This window comes from Sander vitreus, chromosome 11 (assembly GCF_031162955.1).
Source record: "Sander vitreus isolate 19-12246 chromosome 11, sanVit1, whole genome shotgun sequence".
Classification (NCBI taxonomy): domain Eukaryota; kingdom Metazoa; phylum Chordata; class Actinopteri; order Perciformes; family Percidae; genus Sander; species Sander vitreus.
In genome coordinates, this window is record NC_135865.1 from 17682236 (window position 1) to 17704578 (window position 22343).

General features: G+C 42.2%; 1 protein-coding gene across 1 annotated transcript in view; it reads left to right on the forward strand.

The window, feature by feature from the left end:
- Window positions 1–22343, forward strand: part of anos1 (anosmin 1) — a 39563-nt gene that overhangs the window by 7934 nt on the left and 9286 nt on the right. Inside the window, exons 3-7 of the mRNA XM_078262024.1 lie at window positions 12954–13016; window positions 13316–13538; window positions 17779–17963; window positions 18327–18456; window positions 20820–21025. Coding sequence (XP_078118150.1) covers window positions 12954–13016; window positions 13316–13538; window positions 17779–17963; window positions 18327–18456; window positions 20820–21025 — 807 coding nt within the window. The remainder of the gene's footprint in view (window positions 1–12953; window positions 13017–13315; window positions 13539–17778; window positions 17964–18326; window positions 18457–20819; window positions 21026–22343) is intronic.

Below are 22343 nucleotides of genomic sequence, written 5' to 3' on the forward strand. Positions count from 1 at the left end.
CGCTGATTAGCCTCTTCACTTCATGAACAGCACACAGTCAAACAGAAAGACAAAGGCAGTGGCTCCCGGGGTGTGCGTTAGGGCAGAAAGCCTGTCCACCCAGAGCTCTGTTAAAGAGCCTTAGAGAGCTCCCTGCCTGTGAGGAAAATGTGAGGAAAGGGCTGCTTAATAATTTAGACAAAGATGCTGTGACCTCGTCCATCTGTCTGCGTTTAAGGAAATCAAAGCCTCCCGCTTCCGTTTGTGAAGACAAAGTCATCCTGGTCATCTCGTATGCAGTGTCCAGAACCGGCCCCCCTCTCAGTGTCCCCATTGTCATGTTAATTAACCTGCTTGCCCTCTCTCCAGAGCAGAGCGAGGTGGCATTTTGAAGAGCTGGGGAGTAATTATCATGCCATAACACTGGACCAGCAGACAAACTCCATTCACTGGGGAGACGCCAGGAGAACAGACAGCAGGCATTTCTTTCTTTGAGCTATTGTCATTAAGTCTCCCTACTGTTAGAGCTCCCCCCTTAAGGAGTTTGGATGTGTTCCCTGAAAGTTTTCAAAACTCCAGGGTGTTCATTCTTTTTCTGCTGGCGCAAAGAAAATAGATTTTGTGCGTGTGCATGGGTGCGTGTGCAGAAGCTGTCCACATTCAGAGAATGGCTGATATTAGCAGGGTTTGCTTTTCCCCCATGGGAGTGATCTAAGCTCCAAATCAAATGCAAGGATTGACTTAAGGCAGCTAAATGCCGGTCTACAACAAAGCGGTGCGCTGCATTACTCAAACTTCTCTCAGGGAAGGAAGAGAAGAAAGGACATGTGCATTATGCCTGGATACGTTGGCCTGTGGTGAGTTATTGGAACGTGGCCATCACTTATAATTCCTGAGAAAGAAAAGTGTCATATTGTTCTTGTAAACACAACGAATATCCTCATTTCTTTTTTTAAATCCGGATATTTTTTCCTCTGCTGAGACTGATCTCTCGATGAATTAAATTGAGTGGTGATTACTGAGTTGAAGAGAATTAAATCACCAGACTGTAATAAAACATCTTTTAGCAGCAGGGAGATGTTGACTTTGCCTTGTATTTCTCTAAACCTGCCACGTCCCTGCCCTTTTATTTATCAAGGCTTTCCAGAGGGAATGCTTTAGACAGCAACAATGTCTGGTCGCCATTTGACAGCAATGAGTCGAGCATGCCTTTCATAGATTTCTAACATATCCCAGGTGGCTCTTTTGAGTGCTCTTTCCTACCAATCACACCCTGAGCTGCACACACCAGTGCAAGAATAAGAAGTGTTTACTCTTTTGGATTACATGGGCCTTCGTCTTCACATGTCGGAAGCCGTTTTGCCTGAATAACAATCACTGGAATGCTACTATGTCTCATTCAAAAGTCTTTCTTGTCAACCCCCCCTTTGCCAAACCCCACATTTTCTCACGCCAAATAAAGTGGTCAAACTTCCCATCAGTTGTTCTGTTTTTCTGGGTCAGTTGAACCTATAAAATTAACTTGGAGTTCTCCGCCTCATTCTTCAGTTTATATGAATCTTAATTAAAAACAAAAATAACAGTCATTTTCACTATATGCATTTGTGTAGTCATCTTTTCTTTGGCGGTAGGTAGTATATTTTGAAAAGATGTGATAAAGTGTGTGCTGGTTGGTAGGTTTACAGCTGGGCATGGCTGGGATTAGAAAGACTTCAAAGCACCTTTTGGTCATGCTGAGGCCAGACGTTCGTCTCACCTGCCTGTGTTAGCCACATTACCAGCACCAACACCTCAAAGCAAGCTGGACTAGAATCAATCTGTCAACTGGGCAGTGTGTCTGGATTGCCTGTCAGTGGAGCTACAAATCACTGGATAGTGTACAATTTGAGAAACAGTCTTTGCTAGTTGGACTTAATTGATTTTCTAATTTCATATACAGTATATATATATATTTGGAAGTCTGAGGTGGTGGAGATTATGTGAAGAGCCATCACTGTACTTTTTCTGAAGCCTTTCTTTAAACTTTATCTAGTTTGAAGCAGTGTGAGTGTTTGTGTGTGTGGGTGGCGGAGGAGTGTGAAGCAGGGCTGGTCAGTCCCAGCAGGAAGGACCTGATCTGGACATGGTTGTTAAGTTTCATTGGCCAAAGGGGGGGTCGCTTCATTGGCTGCTATCTGTGGAGCTCATTATTCACATGGTGGGTGGCAGAGAATGAAAACCCCCACAGCAGAAAACTAAACGTGGCCACAGGAGAGGAGGCAAAGAGGCAGTGGAACTGCAGTTTAGACTTCTTCAGCAGTGAAAGCTCACACCTAAAGCTACTCTCTGCAGGGCTCTATGGTGAATATGTGAGTGATGAGCACTCCATGAAATCGTCCATGAAGAAATGCACTCAGTGTCTCATACCAACCTGTGTTTTTATTGATACCACAGAGCAGAGGGGCCTTTTTTAAATAGTTGCCATTTATTTTTTGAGATAATCAGAATGTTCACGTTCTCTCTATCAGAAGGGATTTCATTCCCTTGAAGGATTAATGTAATCAAAGCTGCTGTGAAATCTTCTTTTGAGCAATAATGACCAGTCACACTGAGACAATCTGCTGTCATCCAAAATGTTTATTCTTTTTTTGAGGATGGATTGGCTGAACATCATAGATTACAGCACACTTTTCAGGTTGACTTTGCTGTCTTTTTCCTCACAAACTAACGTGTTCAAAGGTGCTAAAGCAGGACATTATTCCCACTGATTTATTTATGGTCTATGTTAATAAATCGTTACAGAACAAATCGTGCCAACTGTCACATTGATGAAGGGAAGATTAGACTGTAAGAATCTTAAAGCTGATGTACTAAGTAGATGTGGGTTTATCAATTTATTCCAGCTCCACCAAAGCTGCTGCATCCCGCAGAGAAATCCCATAGATTGTGTGTGTGTGTGACAGTTTCAGGACGATGGAAACCAGAAAGTGTGTCAAAGACTCTGTGATCGACATCTCCTTAAACCTTTGCCATGGACTTGGGTACTTCAGCAGAGTCATTTCTACTTCAGAGTTCCAGACTGTGCATGTATCAGCGATGGAAAAAAACCTCTTCTTTTGATCCTTTTGTTTGTTTTCAGTATAAATCCAAAAGTCTTCCCACTCAGCTTGCCCAGGTTTGCCCTCTCTTTGCACGGTCTTTGATCTCAGCTTTTGAAATGCATATAAAAGAGAAATCAATCATCACATCAGACCCATGGAAAGCATTGTATCACTGTTATTGGGCTGCATATTATTTCTCAATCCGTACGTGCCATCCTGGGGTCCGTTTCAGAAAGCAGATTTAGTGAAAACTCTGAGTTTGTTAACCCTGAGATGTGGGAAACTCTGGGTTTTCTGTTTCAGAAAGGGAGGTTAATTAAACCTGAGAGAGAGGGGGGTAACTCCAGCACGTTTTAGAAAGAGAGGTAACTTAACCTCAGAGTCAGTTACTATGGTAACGGAGTCTGTGAACCTAACCTGGTCGGGAGCAGGTTTTCTTCAAGAAACCTCGAGTTTCTCTCAGTCTCCTCCCTCTGACACAGCGCACGTTTATTTCCTCATTCATTCATTCAGTCTGTATCAGGTGCATTTTAGCGCAGTTTGTTATCTGCATGAATAAAAGAATTTATTAACTGTGTGTTAAAAACATTTTATTTCTCAAAACATGGAATTTCCTTTTATCAACGATCCCGTTGATGAAGAAGCTGTATTACTTTGCAGGGAGTTAATCATACGTCAGGAGATGATATTGAGGCCCCGACTATAGATGCATTTTCTACTAGCCTACCTATTTGAGCGGTATCGTTTTTCTTCCCAGTCTGTCAGTTATGTAGCCTACATAACCTTATCCGTCCTCATATCACTAACGTCACCCATCGTGGACATGCTCTTACATCCCAGCACATTCTTTGTGTCACATTACGTTTTTTTGCAAACGGCAGTTTTCTTTACAACGTTGGTGATGCGGAGCATATTAGTAAAGCCACTGTATAGCAAAGCGCAGTCAGAAGAATGTAACTTGCTCTGAAACATTTTTTAAACGTATAGTGTTCCCTGGACACAAACCAGTAAAAAGGAGTTCCACAGGATTGCAGGTGAATGATGTAAACCCTTTGAAATAAAATATTATGAATTATAATTCTGTTAATGATGGTGCTGCAGCCTGAATGGGATTAGTAGGCCTAGGACGTTTTTGCCTGCAGGATTGCACCTAAATGAAATACATTAGGTTCAATACAATTTCACCAGTAATATTATACTTACGATTAAATATGATATTAATACACTATATTGGAACTTACGCATTTACTCTTGCAGCAATTTTCTCCCACGCAAATTCTCTCTCTTTTGCAGCAGCCACTGTGTTGCTTTTTTAACGAAATACATGTTCAAACTCGCTGTATGTGCGCATGAGTATTTCCGCCGACCAGTTTGTTTGTGGTTGTTACCATGGTGAATCGTAGTATCATTGCACCATTCATGCTGCCTTTTTATAGTGGTGGTGCACGCGCTTAACTCTGAGTCAACCTACTCTGAGTTGATTGAACCAACTGAAATCAGCTGTTCTGGAACCGAAAACTCAGAGTTTCCCATCTCAGGTAAATCAACTCAGAGTTCAGGGTTAGACTCAGAGTTTGTTAAACCTCCTTCCTGAAACGGACCCCAGGTGTGAGCAGCTGTTAGTGTGAGGCTGGAGAGGGCAAGTAGGATTAGTAAATTTCAAGTGTTTTGAGACTCAAATAAACAAGTGGAGATAGTGCTGGAATGTGACTGCAGCATGGGATTAGGGCGGCTTTACTTCCCCTTAACGACGTGTCGTGTTTTACATGTTGTTGGCCTACATTGAGACAGAATCTCCAGGTCTCATTTCATTTGAGATGAGGAGGGGATTGAGACAGCTTTAGTGGTCACTGTAGGAACAAGCCAGCAGGGGCTGACATCCTTTTACTTTGTTTACTATCTTCTCAATCTGCGAGGACAGAAATGCATTTGTCAACTTCTGCGAGTTGCTGTAAATCAACTGTATACAGTGGACAGTTTGAATAAATGGCTTTGCCGCAGAGGAAGTGTTTTATCATTTGATCACATTTTCAACTCTGCTCCTATGCATCTGTCATCATAACATTATTTAGTGTGATGGTGTGGGACCAAATGCAGTAAATCATGTGCGGGGCAGATCTGACATGGGCTTTCGGAGAACAGCGGCGAGGGTTTGGCTTTCCCATGCCGCGTCACAGAGAAAGGCCTTCTTAATCACTAATCTGTCCCCACATGATGGATACATCCTGTTGAGTCTAATTGTCATGAAATGTAAACTGAGCCGCAGGCCACTGTAAGTTTGACTCTTATCACTGCAGAACATAACAACATCAGATGGCAGAGGACCTGTAAGAGAAGGAGCCCAGAGGAGGGGGGCATCGGTACGTGCATGCATGTGTGTGTGTGTGTGTGTGTGTGTGTGTGTGTGTGTGTGTGTGTATCAGGGGTGTCTGGGTGAAACTTCAGAGTCATTAACTATTAAGTGAACTGCTATTGCATTCCACAGTTGACAAAGCACAATTCTAGCTAAGCTGTGTGGTTTTTTTTTGCTCATAAATAAGGCAGGCACCTCTGATTGTGGGGTAAATGTATAATTCATGCACTGCCCCTCCTGCTCCTCCTCTTTTTCTTCTCACTTTCTGCCAAGCTATTCCTTTTAAGCTCTTTGTTGTCTGCACCCTCAACTGCATTTAAATTAATAATTAAAGTGAAGCTCAAAGAATGTCTGTAACCACCTGCTAGGTTACTCACCGTCTCCAAGCCTAGTTTTGAGAAACAAAATAGAAAGTCTTGAACCGTATACGTTTCAGTTCACCCCCGCTAGTGCTGGAATACTACAGTGTTTTAGTTGGTTGTAAATATGAAGGAATTATGACACTGGAAACGTTCACAGCATACGCACCTCTCAGGGCTGTAAAACACTTGGAGATTTGGAAACTATGCCAGTACTCGTGTAAAAGTCTGTTTCAATCTTGGTCTGAATTAATTGGCATAGTTATCATAACTGTATTTTGTATTACTTATAATTAAGAAATGTTGTCTGTGGGTTGCTGGTGCTGGCAGCCCTGTATCTTACTCCATTTTTAGATGATTATTTCTAGCAGGCACCGTCAAAACTACATTGACATTTTTTCTTATATTTCTCCTGGGGCTGCAGGGACATCGCTAGCAGACAGCTTGTCCTTCCTCAGGCCAGCTAGGACAGAAGTGGTAAACCTATACAGGGATGATAGGCATCTACTGCACGCAAGTGCAAGAGCACCAACATGCTGTAATTGTTCTCTAACTCTGAATGCAGCACTGACACTGTGAGCCATGTGGGTTTCCTGTTAGTTTGCAGAGGCTTATGTAATTGCAGAATAGAAAATCCCACAGCAACCACTGCGGTATAATATTATCTGTGTCCCCCTTAAATTATCAGACCAAAACTGTGTATGAATATTTAGGATGCACGCAGCTTTTTTCTGTTAGTTTAAATTGCAAATGTAACATTTACATTGACTGGGAATAATTCCAACAGCTCTGATACAATTCCTGAATTAGATTGTGGCATTCAGATAAGCAACCTTCTGCTCATTGGGAAATCTAATTTCATATTTATCAGCACCCACATGAGCTTGCTGTGTATAGAGTTACAGCAAGCTGTTAATCTTTTTGATCTACCTGATCCACCCCACTGTCTGCTCAATGCACACGTGCTGATTTACAGCAGCGCTGAAATTAAATACGCGATATCTCATGGACTTAAAAAACTATAAGGTTGCATAAGGTTGAGGAAATGGCGTGTCTAGACTTTCTAACAGCTCAGGATGGGGATATCTTCTTCCTGATTTAATCACCATATTTTTACAGTCCTTTGGAACTTAATGGCACGTCAGAGACGTATTGGAAAGCCTTGCCAGCGTATGATTTTACACTTATTCAGATCACAGCTCCAGCGCTTGATGAAATATGTTCCAGTCTATTTAAACTGTAATCATAGTCTCAGTGGGCATGATCTGAAAGGCAACTACACAGATTTTAGGCACACTACTCCTTGTTTTGACCACAAAAATAGAGTTCAATTTTGAATGGAAATCAAGTTGACTTTGAATTCTAAAAGGCAGCTTGAAGAAGGGCTTTTGCCATGAATGGAAATGGGGGAGAAAACACGAAAATCACCAAGAATAATGGTCCACATTGTTTCTTTGAAGAACAGAGGGTGAGAAAGGGAACCGTTACATGTCTAAGGTTTTACATTCATCTTAGTGTTTTCAGATTCTTTTCTAGATGTTCTAAATGCCCAAAAAGTTGAAAATCATTTATTTTTCTTCCTATTTTATGTTTAATGGTGGTTTTCAAACAATGGAATGGTGCACCAGCACCAAAATTTGGAAAGTAATGAGGTTGAATGTACTGTATGGGCTTTGGTGTCAACTGAATATCTTTGGGTTATTGGTGGTTGGTCAGCTAAAGCAAGCAGATTTGAAATAGTACCAGCTCTGGGAAATTATAATGGGCATTTTTCAAATATTTTTGAATTTTTTATTGACGCAATGATGAATTAATTAGTTAGCTCTTAGTTGCAGCCCTACTTTAAACCTTAGTTCGGTCACAACCGACTCCTTCCATAGTTTCGAAGTTTGTGTCTCAGAGCATCCAAACACTCAACACATTTTTGTTCATTGAGATGTTTTTCTGTTCTGTTTAATATACATACATACAAAAGTGCAGTATAAAAAGTGAATTTGTAATCAAGGCTAACTGTAATAGTAATTTTAGTAATAGCATTTTGGGCATGCAGTGCTTTCTGCACAAACATTGTTAGGTAACTGGCACTTCAAAAGAGTATGAATCTCTCCTAGCCATCAACAGTAATGTATTCTCTGATGAAATGTCAAAGGTGCATGCAGTGTGACTCCTTGCTTGCAGTCAGCCGTGGTGGAACTGTTGCTTGCATCTCCCTTCAGCGGATCCCAACCCTTTGACCAAATTTGGATTTTTCCAAGATTACATAAAATGGCAATCTCAAATTCAGGCTCCAAAATGTCTGTTTATTATCTGTGATGTGATATTTGTACTTGTGCAGTTGTCTTTCAACAGACACTAAACATGTGTCAGTGACATCACCTGTATTGAGGGCATTAGGCTTGGAAAACACACACACACACACACACACACACACACACACACACACACACACACACACACACACACACACACACACACACACACACACACACAAAATGATAACAGAAAAATGTTAGAGGCTACAGAAACATGGTCCCATAACATTGCTGGCAAGTGAAAGTGCATTGGCCATGTTTGTGAAAGATATATCACATGATAATAAGCTCATTCTTTGTCTGTGCTGCAATGTGAGCCTGGTGTTCTCAAATGTATCTACTTTGGAGTGACCTTTGAAAAACATCCATTTTCTGAGCATGATCTCATTGGCTTAGTGCAGATGGAAGGTCAAAACAGAGAGAAAAGATGAGTTTTGAAATTGATCTGGATTAGAGCAGACGTGGCTTGAGAGAATGAAAGGCAGATAAAAACTGAGAAGAAACTGGGGAAGTCGAGGGGAGACGACAGCCAAGCAAGCCAGCGACTCGCTCCTGGATGGGTCGATAGAAGAGGGATGAGAGCTGCTGAAATAATTGAGTACGGCCATCGGGAGTGTAAAAAGCGCCAGGGCAGCAGAAAGTAGCCATAACTCAATGAGATTGGAGGTGAGATTTACAACGTGTATGATCAACAACAGAGATTCCTCCATATGAGTCTCCCAGAGAAGTAGACAGCTGCTGCTTCGTCCCAAGGCACCGCAAAGGCACCTTGTAAATATCTGTTGGCACCACTCGAGCTTCACACCGACTGTCAGTGCTGGGATCGATACGTTTGGCTTGGATAACAGGAGAAAACATATTGGAGTAGTCCATATTTTGAATGCAGGGAAAGCATGTTCTGGCAAAATGAGAAAATGTCATCTGCATCAGAATTAATTATTATTATCTTTTTTTTTGCATACACTGTGTATTGTTAAGCCCAGGGGCAATCTCGACTGGTAGCAGTTCATGCTTCATTAACGAAAAGAAAACACTCGCGTGACATTTTATATACACTTTTTTCATAGTTTATGTTATTCCAGTCACTCACTTGGGGCAATAAGCATTTTTATGATGGGTGGATATAACCATGCTCCAATGATGGAGAAAGGCAGTTCTATGCAGAACAACCCCCCCCATCTCTCTCCCTTCCCTCACCTCCCCCATATTCCCCCTCTTCACTCCCTCTACCTCCCCTCTGCCTCGTCCCAACCCTGACAAAGTAAGGATGGGCTGTGGCATTGGCTGCCATTCAGCCTGCCTCTCTCATTGGCCCCACATAATGCCTTTCAGGGTCCCCCAGAGTAACAACTGCTGCGTTTTATTACAGCGTGAAATGTGAAGTGAAAGAGCGCTATGGATGTTCCTACTTAACCATGCAGAATGTGTCACTATTGGAGAGGAAGATAAGAGGACAAAGGGGAAATCAGCCGCTCAAATGCTTTTGTTAAGACTAACAGCTCAAGTCCATAGAAACAACCCCATGCTCTTGTTTACATCTCAGAGTAAAACCATTTGTGTCTTTTTAGGTGAAATTTGTCCAGAAATATGTTAACATCACATTGGATGATTTCATGCATTCCTTATGCTATTCAAACAGATGGTAGTCGTGTTGCCAGCTGGAGAGATTTGCTTTAGGGAGACACAGACGTTGGCACCCAAACCCAGCAGATACACTATGTCCAGCTCAATTATGCTCTCTACTCCAGCTCCATGGTGTGTTTTCCCAAATTAGATCTCAGAAGTCAAACACTAGTATAGCTATTGACAGTGCTAGATGTGCAGATGTTTGAGGGCTCCAAGCCTCTAGGGGACTCACTAATAGTAATTGTTAGACCACAGATATCTTCTGATGTGATCCCATTAATAGAATAGGGTCAGTTTTATGTGCCATTCATACACGCAGCAGGAAGTTTTAATTATGGTTTGGAAGTGATTTATAATTTCTGGTTTGTTGTAATTAGCAATTTAGTGGTATTGCTACACATTTTTTGTTTTTTTATTTCAACATATAAAAGCAGAAGTGCATGTTTCAGAAGGATGAGGGCGTGTTTCTGCATGGGATTCGGGAAAGGTGGAGAAATTGCTCAAGAGTTTATAGAAAATCTGTTAAGGCACTCTTCCAAGCATGCTTTTGGCGGCATCGGTACTATGGTTTTAGATCGAGCACCAAATTGTGTAAATAGGAATCAGGCACTTGATTGATGAGAGTGCCTTTGTAATTATATACAGCCGTCCTATTTGCTTTGGCAAGACGTCTGTTGTCGGTCTTCCTCTTCCCTACTTAAATGTCAGGTTGTGGGTGTGGCTGGGGAGAAACGCTGACAGATTGTCAGTTTTCAGCACACCTGCAGGGAGCTCTCGCTGCCTCGACACTAATGCTCATCTTTTTTTAAGAGTGCCGTTCACGATGTAGCCGCTCATTCAGCAAGAAATAACTGTCCTGATTGTAACATTTTTATTGTAAATACAACTTCCTGTTAGAATTCAGCAGTTTTTGTTAGTTGGGAACTTTTGCTCTGAAGAGTAAAAAAAAAAATTAAAAAAATTAAAAACTGGGACTCTGAGGGTGAAACAGTACTAAACACACAGCCAGCACTCTGATCTGTGCTGCAATACCCTTGGTACGCAATGTGCTGTGTTAATTAATGCTGCTTGGCACGCAAGCCCAAGCATCTCGAGGTAACGATGATTCTATTTTCACTTATATAGTTGTGATTGTGGTGAACCAGAAAAAGATTCATCTTTATGAAAAGCCAATGGAATGCATTCAGTCCGTGCACACAAGATCTTTCAATGAGTAAAATGAGCTTGATCCCCTGGCTTATGTGTGTATGTTCAGTGATTTGTAGAAGGGATTTGGGGGCTTTAACATGTGAGTTTACTGGCAGAATGTCCTTTAGACACTGGTGCAGCACACAGTTATTGCTTCAACACCTCATTGTTCCTGCCCAGTGCTTGTGCGAGTCTGGGATGCTGAGGTTGCGCCTTCTGCCTGTCTTCGCCGCAGGCTATACTCTCAGAGGACACAATTGAGAACAGATTTAATGATATAAGGTCACCATATTATTAATAGCAGAAACTGCATAGACACTGTGGCTGATGAGGCACTTGGACAGCACAATTGAGCTCATATGTCATCTGAAGTCTCTGAGGTGTTGCAGTGGTTTCACCTGACCAGCTCTGTAGAAACCACATTAGTTTCTTTTGGAGCTCTCGGCTGTCATAACTACGTGGTTCCCCTCCAAGGTGTCCGATATTCCCTCTGGCACTTTATATTTTATATCATCATGAGACGGATGTCTATATTGCTATGAAGTAATTAAGAAAATAGCTTCCCTTCCAGCCTTCTTCACCCTCTGGAGCCAGCTGCTAAACACTCAACACACTGTCCACACAGGGCTCCTCGGTTGCCCGAGACGAGGCTGGGCAAAGCCGAGAGTCAAAGCTGGGTGTAATTGAGTGCTGGCAGACGTATGCATGGTCTGTGATTGCAGCATATTCCTCCAGAAGCAAGGTTTATGTTTCATCATGCGCTCGTCCACCGCACTCTATAAAAAACAAATACACTTTTCACTGGCAATGGCATAATAATGACTGAGTTGGCTAATGAGCGAATTAAGGAGTCGTAAATAAAATTCTGCCCCCTGATGTGAAATTTCTTATATCAATTTAAAATACACTCTCTACAGTAGGTGCCCTCATTTAACCACACTTCAGTACTCTGCCTTGCATAACATTACATATTGTTCTGATTATCTTTTCAGGATGGCAGATATCCATATATACTTTATCATTATCACCCTCCCCCACTGACCAACAAACTGCCCCAAATGAAGAATGTAGGCGAATATGTTGAAAATGTACTGGTGTGCCTTGTCTTAGTACTGTAACTGGTGCAGGAGTCTAAATTAAATGGAGTTGAATGAGTGACTTTGGCAGGTTTCTGGTTGGTGTGGTTTGGGCTGCTCCCAGTGCAGCATAAAAGCAGCCTGGCAATGGTTTGACTGTTTGACTGAGCCTGCTCTTCTCTTTCACACCAGCTCTCTGTGGCCAGCAACGGGAGCATATAAAACCCTCGCTTCTCTCAGTCCCATCTAAACATATTCCCTTTCCTGCGGCAGCATCTGCCTGATTCTATTGGACATGCATGGACTTTTGTGTTAAATTACATTCACTTTTATTGAATCGGATCCATCCAGGGCGAGTTGTAGTATTTAAAGTAAGAAGAGTATGACTAGCTTGGTAAACTTTCATGTGACATTTTATCATCCCATTATGTTTGACTTCTTGAGCTGCACTCATGCTGAGGGTTTTCTTTTATCCCATGCCTATGCCAGACATTCAGTAAATTTGTTCCACGTGTTAAAAAAGGGAATCCCAAGTACATTAACCCAAGTGTATCATTTATTAAGCACTTTCTGTTCAGCTGTGGTAAAGAGAAGGGAGTTTGGTGCTGGTGCCAGAGTGTATCAGGCCCAAACATGAGCAGGAGAAGTGGTTGGATAAGATTGATAGACTGCACACCAAGCACACCAAATCCAAGCATCCGTAGATTTCTAGACACAGCAAGGGTGTATCTGTTTACTTTGACAACCCCTTTGCCCCATGTCTACTTTTGTAGAAGATTGTTTATGTGTTTTGAAGGTATGCCAGGCATCGGTAACAAAAAGAGGCGTGACTGGTGACAGGTTGTTGCAGGGGAAGTGGCTGAGTGAGGTGCCCGTCAGGCAGCCAGCGCTTGAGCACCAGAAAGCAACATCTCCGCAGCATTGGCTCTTTGATGTGGCTGGCTCTTTGAAGAACTGACACCCTTCTCTCCTTTTCACAGTGCCTGGAGCCCTGCAAGGAATCCTGGGACCTGAAGGAAAACCAGTGCCAGGATTTATGCGAGGTATGTCACTACCACAAATAACGTGGTTGCCTCAGACTCAAGTGCTTGAGCTTTTCATACTTAGTGGGAAAATTCAATAAGAGGAAAGTTTGAGAGTAGTGTGAAGTAACTTGTCTGTGAGGCTGAATCAAAGCCGTTTAAATGTACCCACTGCTCCGGTGAGTCATAAGCTGAAATGTAAACAGGACAATCCCTGTTAGCTCACAGAGCTGCCTGTTTGCTGCCAGGCAGGTTGGTCTTAAAAGTAATTTAACATTTATTTTCCCTCTCTTCCATCTCATCCTCCCCCTACTCCTTAGCCCCTCTTTCCCAAGAAACACTACGAGTGTCTTACGAGCTGTGAGTTCCTAAAGTCAGTAGAGGGAGTGAAGCAAGGCGACTGTCCTGCACCAGAGAAGGCCAGCGGCTTTGCAGCAGCCTGCGTGGAGAGCTGTGAGGAGGATGGAGAGTGTTCAGCCGTGAAAAAGTGCTGCTCCAACGGCTGTGGCCACACCTGCCAGCTGCCTAAGAACCTCTACAAAGGTAATACTAAAGGTTAAACCTGCATCACATTTACAATACAATGATTTTGCCACAACAAATTGATCGTTAAAGTTATAGTCCTTAAGATTTCAGTGCTGGGCTAAAATCAATTTTACTTATTATAATAATAAAAATGTATCCAATGACAATTTGAAAACAATGTGACAATGAGAAAGGGGTCGTGCGTAGTAACACACCTACAGATAATTATCACTTGAATCTCCTCGGCTTTACAGAGCTTTATAGGGAGTTTCCGCTCTTTGTTTAGGTGTCCGGCCCACAACCTTAACATTTGGTTCATTCACACCGCTCTCATGGATGCAGCAGGCAGTTGTTGTCAGCAAAAAAGCGCTAAAAATCCACTGTTCGTTACCTGCTCAGCAGACAGTCACAGTTGAATAATGGTTCCTTTAGCAGCTAAAAAGAGATTGAATAATGGACTTGCATTCATCAGGTGGCCAAAAACACGACTCCAAATGAATAATTATGTTGCATTGAAATTGTTGGATGTGTAAATAAGCAACTGTTTGCTAACAAGTTTGGCATATTACCTTAAAAGCTGATGATATGTCAATGTTGTGTTCACAACTTGTCTCTGCTGCCCCAAAGTGGCCAAGAAATCAGCTATTGCAGGTTTAAATGAAAATGCAATGTGATTATTATCATGCAAAACACATATTAGAAACAAACCTAATTTATTAATTACAGGAAGAAGGGAGTTCGACAGCAAGCTAGGTTGACAGACTAGAATGAAGTGTCTAAATGTTAGACTGAGTGCACTGATAAAGTTGTTTAATTGTCTGTGCACTCAGCAACTCATCACTTCATTTAATCATTGCTCATTACTGTTTTCCAGAGAGACCGGATTAACACGGTTCATCAGCTGAATCATGGATACTCCCTCCCTCTCTATTTATCCTACTCAATAAATGACGTTTCATATCTGGTAATGGTCCAATGCAAACGTCATGTTTTTAATGGGATTAACTGTTGTAGTTTGTACTGTTTGCATAAACAGTGTTGGGCCAATTAATGCCTCTCTGTCAAACATTAGTTTTAAATCTCAACGACGCAAATTGCAGATTATGTTGAACAATTGTTGACAACTTGCTCGGAATCATAAATCTTTATTTCATCTCTTTGTGTTGCACTTCACCCACACATCCCTCATGCTGTTCCTGCTGTAAATTAGAATATATCTTAAGCCTTGAATTTGCTGGATAAGCTTGAGGGTTTCACAAACACAGATGTACCCAGGAATCTTTGCTCCAGTAAAACAGTTTAATAGTGCTGCCCAAGGCGGCCTGATGATCTGAGGGTGCTGAGTTGTTATGTGAGAGAACCAGGAGCCTCTGAACTACATTATATACACTATCAGCGTACAATTGCTGGCAGCCTGAGGCCATAACAAAGTTGAGGAGATGTTGAAGTGAAAGCAGTGGAAGATGAGTCTAAATCAAGCTTTGAACCGCAGCAGTGATCGACTGCGTATGCTTTGAATCACACTGCAGCTAGTGTAAGCATGTTTTACTGTTTGTAGCTGATAGAGGCAAGAGCATGTGATTTTGAGCCTTTACACACAGAAGAGCATGCTAGTATTTATATTTGATTTGGAAAGAATCCTGAGGGACTTCATGGTGGATCTTGTGCTCAAAAGGTGAACAGCACGTTAATCTTGGAATTTCCAAGATTAACGTGCTGTTCACCTTTTTTCAATTTTCAAGGTTACGCCTGCTTTCATCTATCCAAGTTGGAAAGATGAAAGCAGGCGTAACCTTGAAAATTTCAATACAGTGACCCAGTCAATGAAAACCATTCATCACACTGTGAGACCTTCAAATCAAGCAGCCTACACGCTGATTTTCAGTCCAAACACTGAGCTCATGACGGGTCGCCGTCAGCACTGCATTTACATTGAATTACACTCAACGTTTTAGTGAAAGTCCGGATGGAATTCCTGTCCTGGTCCTCCTCAGTGTTAAAGGTCTAATTAGGTGCTCATGGTTTGAAGAGCGTAATTGTTTCTATGTGTGCACAAGTTTGTGTGTAGTCTTTGCCATGATGAGCCATGATGCTGGAAGCCATTAGCAAACACAAGCGGGAAGAAATGAAGCGTTTCCCCCACTGAGATCACTCTCAGATGTGTGTGTGTGTGTGTGTGTGTGTGTGTGTGTGTGTGTGTGTGTGTTCAGGTTAGGGTCCCCACCCCATGTGTATGTCCCTGATAAAGAAACAATTCAGAGTTCAGGACTGGACCCCCACTGTGCTTTTGATGAGTAATAAAGCTTCTTCTTTTTTTTTCTTTTTTTACATCAATACAGCCCGATGCCGTTAGACATCATCCACTGCTCTGTAATGTCGTATCAAAGATGTATTCGTGGGGGTGTGCCTCTAATAACATATGCAGTGCACATATGGAAATAGGTGGTTAATTAGGCTCCTCTAGTTCTTTTGTTTTCATATATTTCTCTCTAGTTCTCTCATTTTCTCTGTTACTCTGAAGAAATAGCACCACATGTGATGCTACCCAATTTGTCTGTATTCTGAATAAAAGCAGTGCACAGTTCTACACTATACTGTGAGAGAAACTGGCAAAGGAGCTGAAGGTGTGGTTAAAATGAAAAAAATAAGGGAAAAATGTAGATGCCGGATTGAAATTGAAGATAAATGATGGAGTTATCACCACATTGTCACAACAAGCCAGTCAGTTAATCAGTCCATCAGCCATATTCAGTTTACGGTATGTCCTTGTGCTACAAGCAGTATTTGTAGTGTTTTCCTCAACCCCTGTAATTACAGCAATCATTATGACAGTATGTGCGTGAGTACTGAGAATTATATTTCTGGAGTGTATTTGTTGGCACGATTAAGACATGAATGGACGCCGTACTCTTGCTTCAGCAGCAGTTACATCATGGTTTGGAGGAAGCGTGCAGCCATTGAAAAATGAACGCTGTATGATTCTTGGACCAAACTTGACCCAAAAGTTATCTTTGGAAAGAGCTATCTGAGAGAAAGTGTATTCGTTGCCCTCCCACATATTGCGGAAGAGAGAGGTTGTATGTTTGTATGTGTGTGTTTGTATGTGTGTTGCAGGAGTACTTATGTGACTTTGTGGGAAGATGAGCTAAGACAGAGGGCGAAGAGGAATGCTGTGGTGTTCAGTATTGCGCAGGAAATGTGACACGTTTGTTTGCGCACATGCAGACACACACACACACACACACACACACACTGACTGTGGAGCTGTGAAACCACAGCACAATGACCCCCAGCTGTTAGTGTGCAGAAAGCTGTTATCAGCGGGACAAAACAAAGTACTGACTCCATATGCATGTGGCTCAAAGACCCTCCTCCATCTTCCAGGATTTTATATGCACTAATCAATCACTTTACATGCCCTGTATGAAGACTGAATAGAGATATAAGTAGATCAAGCGCTCTGCATACAAAACACAGTCTTGATTATGTTGTTTACCGACACGCTGCGCAGTAGCCTTGAGCGTGTGTTGATGCTGTTTATAACTGCCGAGCAGGGGTGGGCCGCTCAGCAGCAACAGAGGTCCAACATAATGGTCTGAAGTGCTAGGTGATTTATTGAGAACTGTGAGATGTATTCAGCCTTCTCCTGTACTTTAAAACTTGCTTTTCCAATCTCCATCTCATTATCACTGTGCCCAATGCTCAATCAACAACTCACTACGTATCCAGTGCAATAAATTTACTTGAGAGAGTCTGACTTGGCTGAGCATTTGGCCCAGTCCTGCACTTAATAAAGCTCTAATTTATTGCACATGGCCACATCGACTTCTTCTGAAAGGCTGAATGTGAAGTGCAATGATGCAAAAAACTTTACATACACGTATGTATGTTTGCACTGGGGTATCGCATGTCTGTAAAAGATGGAGACCTTACGCGCACCATCTCACATACCTAGATGCAAACTATGTGTGTCATTACTAAGAAGCGCAGCTACTAAAACACATCACTCTGGCCAGGAAATATCACAATCTGTCACAGTAGAAAGATGATGCTGTTGACCCGCAGCATGTATTAAATCTATTGCGGTGAGGTCATGTCTCATTTTCAAATCTGTATCTGTCCAACTCTGATGGTGTCATTTATCTTTCCACCCAAGATTGGAAAACTACAATTTAATGTTGAAGTTCACCTACAATGTTCCACACAGTGGTGATATTAATTCCTGTCACGGTATCGTCTATCTTGCTTGTACTTTTAGGAGTCCCTCTGAAGCCAAGGAAAGAGCTAGTGTTTTTGGAGCAGCCGTCGGGTCAGCTGGAGATCCGCTGGTCCTCCAAGTTCAACATTTCTGTGGAGCCTGTCCTCTATGTGGTGCAGCGCCGCTGGAATTATGGCATCCACCCCAGCGAAGACGATGCCACTGAGTGGCAGACTGTGGCACAGGTAGGAATGCACCAAACGTGCAAAAATACTGAAGCATGTCAGTAAGATGAAAAGTTTTTCTCTTTTAGATCCCATCAACTGATGTCATGTGAGTGATTCCTTTGATCAGACATTTGGGATTTGTATCACTAAGAAATGTCAGCTTTACATGTCCCAGCTTGCCACATGCTACAGCTGTGAAAGTGCTGCAGTGCGCTGACAGACTGTTGCACACGGTTGCACATTCCTCACAGTCACAGTGTCTTTGAAAGTTTGGCAAAGAGAAACACGCAGATGACTGATGTGGCAGCAAACTCACATGAGGCTGTGACCCTGCGTGAACCCTGACCCCTGTGGTTTTCTCTCCCCCCATCTGTCCCTCAGACTGCAGAGGAGCACGTCCAACTGGCTGACATCAGAGCCAGCAGATGGTACCAGTTCAGAGTTGCTGCAGTCAATGTCCATGGGACCCGCGGCTTCACTGCACCCAGCAAACACTTCCGCTCCTCCAGAGGTCTGTGTGTGTATGTACATATGCACGTGTGTGTGGCCTTAGTTCCTGTTTGACACCCACTGCCCTCCATTTGTTATGGTTAAGACCTTGGAACAGGTGGAGCATTTGGGAAAGAGTTGCAAAACCTGATTTGACTTTTTATCTGACCTTACAAACCAAGTGTATGTGGTGAAGCTTTCTTCATCACTGACTCAAAGAAAGGGGTTTTTTTGTTTGTCGTTTAAAAAAAATAATTTTTATTCACCCCCACTTGCAACTCTTTTGAGGACTAAACAGTATTTTAGTGAGAACTGAAGTGCTAAGCTGTTCAACCTCATGGCTCCATACAGCAGCAGAAAACGGATTATGACTGAAATATGATCGGTTAAAGCCAAACATACATTTATTACTATTTACTGATGGCATTCACACTGCTTCAATATGTTAATTTAAAACTGTATTCAGGTCTTAAACCTTTGAATTCTTTTCTTAACCCTGTTAACCTGAATTGTAAATAAGTGCTTCCCCTCCACAGCTTCCACACATTTACCCAGTGAGCTAAGTGGAAAGGGTAATTCATACCGATGCCAAGTAAAATGCGAGTAATGAGGAGGGACTGGGTGTGCAGACATTTTTTTTGTCTGTGTTGCAACCAGATCTTCGTTTATGTCTTCAAAGGAGGGGTTCCCCCCTCTTTACAGTCATATACAATGTAATATGTCTGAATTAGTCAGGATATTGCAGGTTTCAAATGAATGCAAGTATTGTCTTGCCTCCAGAGGGAGTGACGTAACCTAGACGCGCTTCAGATCTTTGCCACAGATTAGTGAACAAGGTCTGATGGCATTCTGTGTTGTTGCTCTGCTCCTGTACCCTGCACTTTTAGTGTTGAATGACACTAAGTCACAGTGTTGTGCTGCAGATGGGATTTGTTAAAGCAACGGCAAATTGTTGTGTGGTTCCCAGGGATTGCAGATTTGTGAATATAATGTGTCGAGATTGAATCAGATCCAGATCAGATACAGTGTTTGTTTGACATGTAGAGGCAGAGACATGTGCCTGCCAGTTCAGCCTTATGCAGCCCAGTCTGTAAATGTATATCATGTAAAATAGTGTCTGCATTGTGTTGATCACTTACATTTTTTCATCTGTGTAATGCACAGTGCATCAACATACTTTACCAAGCTTGTGTTATTTATTCTTTAATATATATAAAGTTGTTTATCAGTGGAACACTGGCAGACATCCTAATTACTTCCATGTTTTGCCAAATACTGAAAACTTGTGCCAAATACAAAAAGTATTAGTGTGTTTGGTGGCGTGTGTTTTCGTGTTGACCTGCCCTGTCAATCCTTCAGCATACATTTACTCCCCAGAGTGTTTTGGATGGCTGTCAGACAGAGCCAGGCACCAGGTGGGAAAAGGATTCTGCTGCAGGGATGAAAACCAATCTCCAATCAGGCCAATCAGTGCCAGAACGTTGATAGATTGATGGGAGCTGTCATGGATTTGATGAGCTCCTGGCCATTCTGTCATGCCATTGTTATTTATATAGTACAGCCATATCATCTGATTGCAATTTTGCACTACAGTACTTTGTTAGGGCAATTTGTAAGAACTGACTGCTTATTTATATTGCACAGCCAACATCAGCTGGTATGGAGAACCAATGTGTCCAATTGTGTTGTTGGACTGGATTAAATTTGTTTCAGGTGGGAGAGGGCTAGTAGAAGAGGAGAGCCAACAGGCTGTGGCATGAATCATTTTCTCGTTATGGGGGCTATTCCCTCTGGTTTGCCGTCTGGCAATGTGGCCCTGCCCCTCCTCCTGCACCAGGCTGACATCAGATGGGTCACAGCTCATACGGATGGTTTCAGAACCAGCTTTACTCCACACACACACACACACACACACACACACACACACACACACACACACACACACACACACACACACACACACACACACATACACACACATTACTTAGAATACAGGAATGTCGAGTGTGGAGCCAAAGTGAGCAGCATGTGTTTGTTAACCCCTAACCTGCGCTCTCGGTCCTGCCGAACGCCATCACAGACGTGACATGACACCTGTCATAACATCTCATGGCAGATTGTCAGTGGAGGACTAATTACTTTACACAGTGTCATACTGGTCCCCCTCCTTAACTGCAATGCTTACCCGCAAGTGGTGAAAGGTGTCTTGGCCTGTAATGCATTTGACCTGAAATTATACTTGCAAGAAAACTGCCTTGGCTCAAGATTTGTCACATACAAGACCTAGAGGCCGTCTTTGTCTTCCGCTCTAAATGCCTACAGATGTACTGAAATCTGTTACCGCTGAGCTGACTGTGTTGTGTCTTGTTGTTGCTATGTCTTCAGATCCATCCGCCCCTCCCAGCCCAACCAGTTTGCGTGTCAGCAACGTGACGCTGGGTGACGAAGGCCTGGTGACAGCCCGTCTCAACTGGACCCTGCCAGAGGAGCCTGATATCCCCATACATCACTACAAAGTGTTCTGGAGCTGGACTGTGCCTACCAAGTCGATGGTGCCATCCAAGAAGAAAAGGAGAAAGACCACTAATGGGGTAATCTTCTCACCCTGTCTCAGTGATGTGTTCTTTCTCTTTCTCTCCCTTTTCCTCTCTCTAAGACTCCAGGCTCTTGTCCAGGATTATCTCAGCATCTTCTCCTCTCTGGCCTTCACACATCATTGTTAATATTATCCACGCAGGCCTGCAGTGGAAGAAAGGATAAACATGGAATAGGACTTGTATATACTTGAAAGGCACTCAATCAATCACACACAGATTGATACAATGTGGTCTTCATTGTTTTAATTCCTTATATACTGATGAAAGAACCCTTAAACGCGCTGTTAAGCACATTTAGCGTGATAAATAGCCGTATTTATAGTTATAAATCGTGATTTCAAGAGCTGTGTTTCTTAAATATCTCAATTTGTATTGTTGTTGTTTTTTTGCAGTTTGTATTTTCGAGCTTTCATTTTCTCCTACTCGGTTTTTGTATGTGCAATTCAAGCAGCTGTTTCTGAAGTGGTTACATGGGTTTTTATTTGTCCTATTTTTCAAGCAGTTTCAAAGTCAAGTGGTTATATAACTATACTTACAATTCCTCTCCTATTATTATCTTCACCATTAATGCCTACAGTATATTTAAACTAAGGGGAGACTCAGTAAAACAGAACAGCTAAAAACATTTAAGAAACATTCTCTAATAATGACATAAATATCTCTTATGTCTTGGAATAGTTTAGTTTGCATACTGGAACATTCTCAAGTATTTGGTCCAGCCAGAAAAAATGGACCGTTGTCTGGGATGTCACATCACAGACTAAGCCCTACTTGCAATCACAAAGAATAGATTAATACAATTTGGATATAAAAGCTTTAACAAACATTTCAAAAGTTGGAGTTCCTGGCTACGACAACTCAGAAAGCCACAGAATAATATTTAGATAGTATTACAAATTTGTTTGGTTTTTTGCTTCTACATAGAAGTGTGTATGCAAGCATTGATTAGACTGTTTGAAGCAATGGGTCCATAAGCATATAAATTAACCTTATAGATAAATCATTGACTGTCCTCATAAATTACATACTCCCCTGCGCATATCTAAATACATTTGGTATTCAAACGTTTTATGAGCCATTTGCACAATACATCCAGCAACATGTGACCTGATGGCACATACCTACTTGGGCAGATAGATAGATTGTATAGTTCACACACACCTCTATAGAGTCTTCTCCTGAATTAGTGTATGAAATGCATAGCAGATGTGGCACAGAGGAGATAGAGGTGGGAGACACCAGACACCCATGGACACATGTACTACTGGTTTCCACTTTGGCACCTCGGGGCTTTGAAAGCAGCCTGCTGGTA